The sequence below is a fragment of the Mizuhopecten yessoensis genome, unplaced genomic scaffold (genome assembly GCF_002113885.1).
Source record: "Mizuhopecten yessoensis strain PY_sf001 unplaced genomic scaffold, ASM211388v2 scaffold10463, whole genome shotgun sequence".
NCBI classification, from domain to species: Eukaryota; Metazoa; Mollusca; class Bivalvia; order Pectinida; family Pectinidae; genus Mizuhopecten; species Mizuhopecten yessoensis.
The window spans coordinates 15,614-18,619 of NW_018408559.1; the positions used below are offsets into that span (position 1 = coordinate 15,614).

General features: G+C 37.5%; 1 protein-coding gene across 1 annotated transcript; it reads left to right on the plus strand.

Annotated features, from left to right (window-relative positions):
* Positions 1-488: 488 nt before the first annotated feature.
* On the plus strand, positions 489-2,043 carry LOC110460709 (sialate O-acetylesterase-like; the record flags this gene model as incomplete). Its single annotated transcript, XM_021513766.1, has 3 exons — positions 489-554; positions 969-1,303; positions 1,902-2,043. Coding segments are annotated over exons 1-3 (532 nt in total), but the record flags the coding sequence as incomplete, so codon positions are not given.
* Positions 2,044-3,006: the final 963 nt, after the last annotated feature.

Genomic DNA, 3,006 nt, shown 5'->3' on the forward strand with positions numbered 1-3,006 from the left:
ATTGTAACAATCATTATGTTTTGTTTTATCGAACCATTTTATCGAATGGTCTCGTACCTTGTATAAAATTGGAAGGAAAAACAATTACGTGGCATTTACGTAATAATGCAGTTAAAATAAATCGTTGCTGTGAGGTTTTTACGTACCCAAAACACATATATTGATATGAAAACGGATGTCTAAAGAGACACCACTAAGAAAAAAAGACACAAAAATAAGTGAAAAATCGATTAAAAACGTTGCATTTGGGGCAGTATTCGATTTGATCTCTTTAGTGTCTCCTTAACAGAAGTCTTAATAATTTAAGGAAACCACGCCTTGAAAAGGGTTCTCCATAAGTCATCTCGTACGATTACAGTTGGATACAGCAGGCCATTTTACTTAACTTGTACGTTGCTTAACTACGAGAGGACATGTGTGAATAGTTAGGACTCAAGATAAGGCCCGTTTTGTTCCACGATCACTGATAACATCGGTTGACGTTAAAGGGCCGTTCAATATGGTGGACTTGAACGCAATACTGTTCATTGTGTGTCTGAGCCTATGCATAACGTGTACGTATTACATCTTATTAATGCATAACATAAGAATGCTGTGTAACGTAAAAGAGTTCCAAAAGTTTTACTAAGTGGCATTGCTTACAAGGTCAGTGTCAAAATGCGACATACGATTCACTAAGTCGGGTGTAGACACACGTACTATAATGTCGATATATTGCAGAGATATGAAATTGAGAGTTGCTCTTAGCAAATATTGTAAAATTTGTGAAAATTCGGTTTGATTTTGGTTTAAACAAGGTCTTCTAAAACATTTTTCACACAAATAATAGATGAATTTGATGTTTATGTAATAGTAAAACAATTTGATCGTGGCTAGTGTTGTAGTTTTGGAAACGATTGCCACAATTTTACCAATATTTTATTTGTACGTATCTTATGAATTATGATGTATTGCATTCCTTGTTTCAGCATGCGAATCAACGTTTACGTTTGCCTCTTCATACTCTGACCACGTGGTGTTACAGAAGGGAACACGTGGTACAATTGTATGGGGCAAATCTTCGAAGCTTGGCGATACCGTTCATGTTTCATTAAATGGTCATGAGGTTGCTCATAGTAACGTTACTCATGATGCATACGGCGGGCTGATTTGGATGGTGAAGGTAGTTATGACGTCACATCATTATGGGCCATATAACCTGACCGCAAGGTCAAGTCTAGGGGCGATAACTCTCCATGACGTTATGTTTGGTGATGTGTGGCTGTGCTCTGGCCAAAGCAACATGGAATTTACTCTAAGTAAGGTAAATATGTAAAAGAAAATCGTAGGTGTCTTTAAGTTGATAAGATTGCAGTAAATTGATGTCAGTACATTGTTTTCTTTATTTTAATAAGATGACAAAGAAAAGAAAATGGCCGTTATGATCATTACGTCTCTACTTGAAAATATGGAATGTCTAATAATGCGCAAGTCATATTGTAAACCTACACAATTGTTTGCTTGAATAGAAGGCAGGTATTCAGTTATCTTCATCGAAAGGCTGTTTTTTGTACGTATATGGCAGAAATATTCAAGGCAAGAGAAGGGTGTAAGAAAGTGCTATCTGTTAGGAACGTGACGTTACGAAATCGGTAAAATTAAGAAGCAACGATACGGAACATATACAGTTTTTGGTAGTTTCTGTGATAATTCATGTCACTTGAGTAATAGAAAAATAAATTTTCATACCAGGGTGTAGGATAGGGATATTTCATCAACGGGATTTTCAAATAAGTACAAAACCCTCGGCAATATTCGGATTTCACTCAATTCCAAAAACCGTTTGTGGTATTTCCGTATCCTTAACTCCGGACCTAAGTCATACATATCATTTAACATCCGTGTCTGTTTCTGACTAACAGCTTATCAACGACACTTCTGAATACGCGGACGCCTCGAACTACCAAGATATACGAGTGTTCAAGGCAAACCATTACCATTCTTCATCAAGTCTGGGGGATTTTCATCCACATACCATCGCAAGCTGGGCAAAACCTTCAAGATGTAGGTATCTGACCACAATATAGAGTGATGTTGTCAATAATATCGGTAAGATGAATGAATATGACATTATTGCACTCGAAGGAGTAGCTGAACTGGTGATTTATTATTTTATCACGGTGTTAGATCCAAACAATGATTTTCGTTTTNGTATGTTATGACAAATTTAATAAAAATGAATTAGGAAAATAAATGGCTTGAATAAATAACATTAAGTTATGTGCCCTATATTTAACCTAATGTAGGTTCATGTGCAACAGGTCGAGCATCTCGACCACCCTCTCTTAAAGGTTCGGAGAAAGTGTCGTAAAAGGCGAGTAATGTGGGGGCGCTTGCAGAATCAGGAGCTTTTTTGTGTGTTTTGCATCGGGGACATTGGAGAAACCACAAATGATCTTCGGCCAACATTGCAACATTTGAGAACTTTATGTCTTATCCCTACTTTCTAAAAATAATTTTGTTTCCTAGCGCCTTGTTTGGCAAAGCCTTACTTTTTGCCTTTCTGTTGAGCTTTCGCCCAGTCCGGGACATACAAAAGTCCTTAACAATGATAGTTGTCATTCCCTACTTAACATTTGGCATGAAGGTTAACCCTTTGTCAGTGTAATGTGACCAGGTGGAATACTGCTATGGGTACCTGTGTCATAGTATCTTACTGGGGTAGCACTGTAACGTCATCAGCAGATCTGCGCTATCGCAAGGAGATGCATTCATCAACATACCCTGCCTCCAGCATACATAAACATAAGCACGCATACATTAAACACATTTAGTACGTCACATGATAATTCCTAGGATAGCTTTTGTATAACTATACCTGGAGACGGGCACTAAACCTTTTGTTGGACCGCTGAGACTGCGGGAAAAGTAGTGTAACGCTAAGAGTTGCGCCCCTTCTCCTATTGTTAATTGTTGATTATCAAATATGTTACTTTTTATTGTCAAATGACAGTCATGTGATGTACT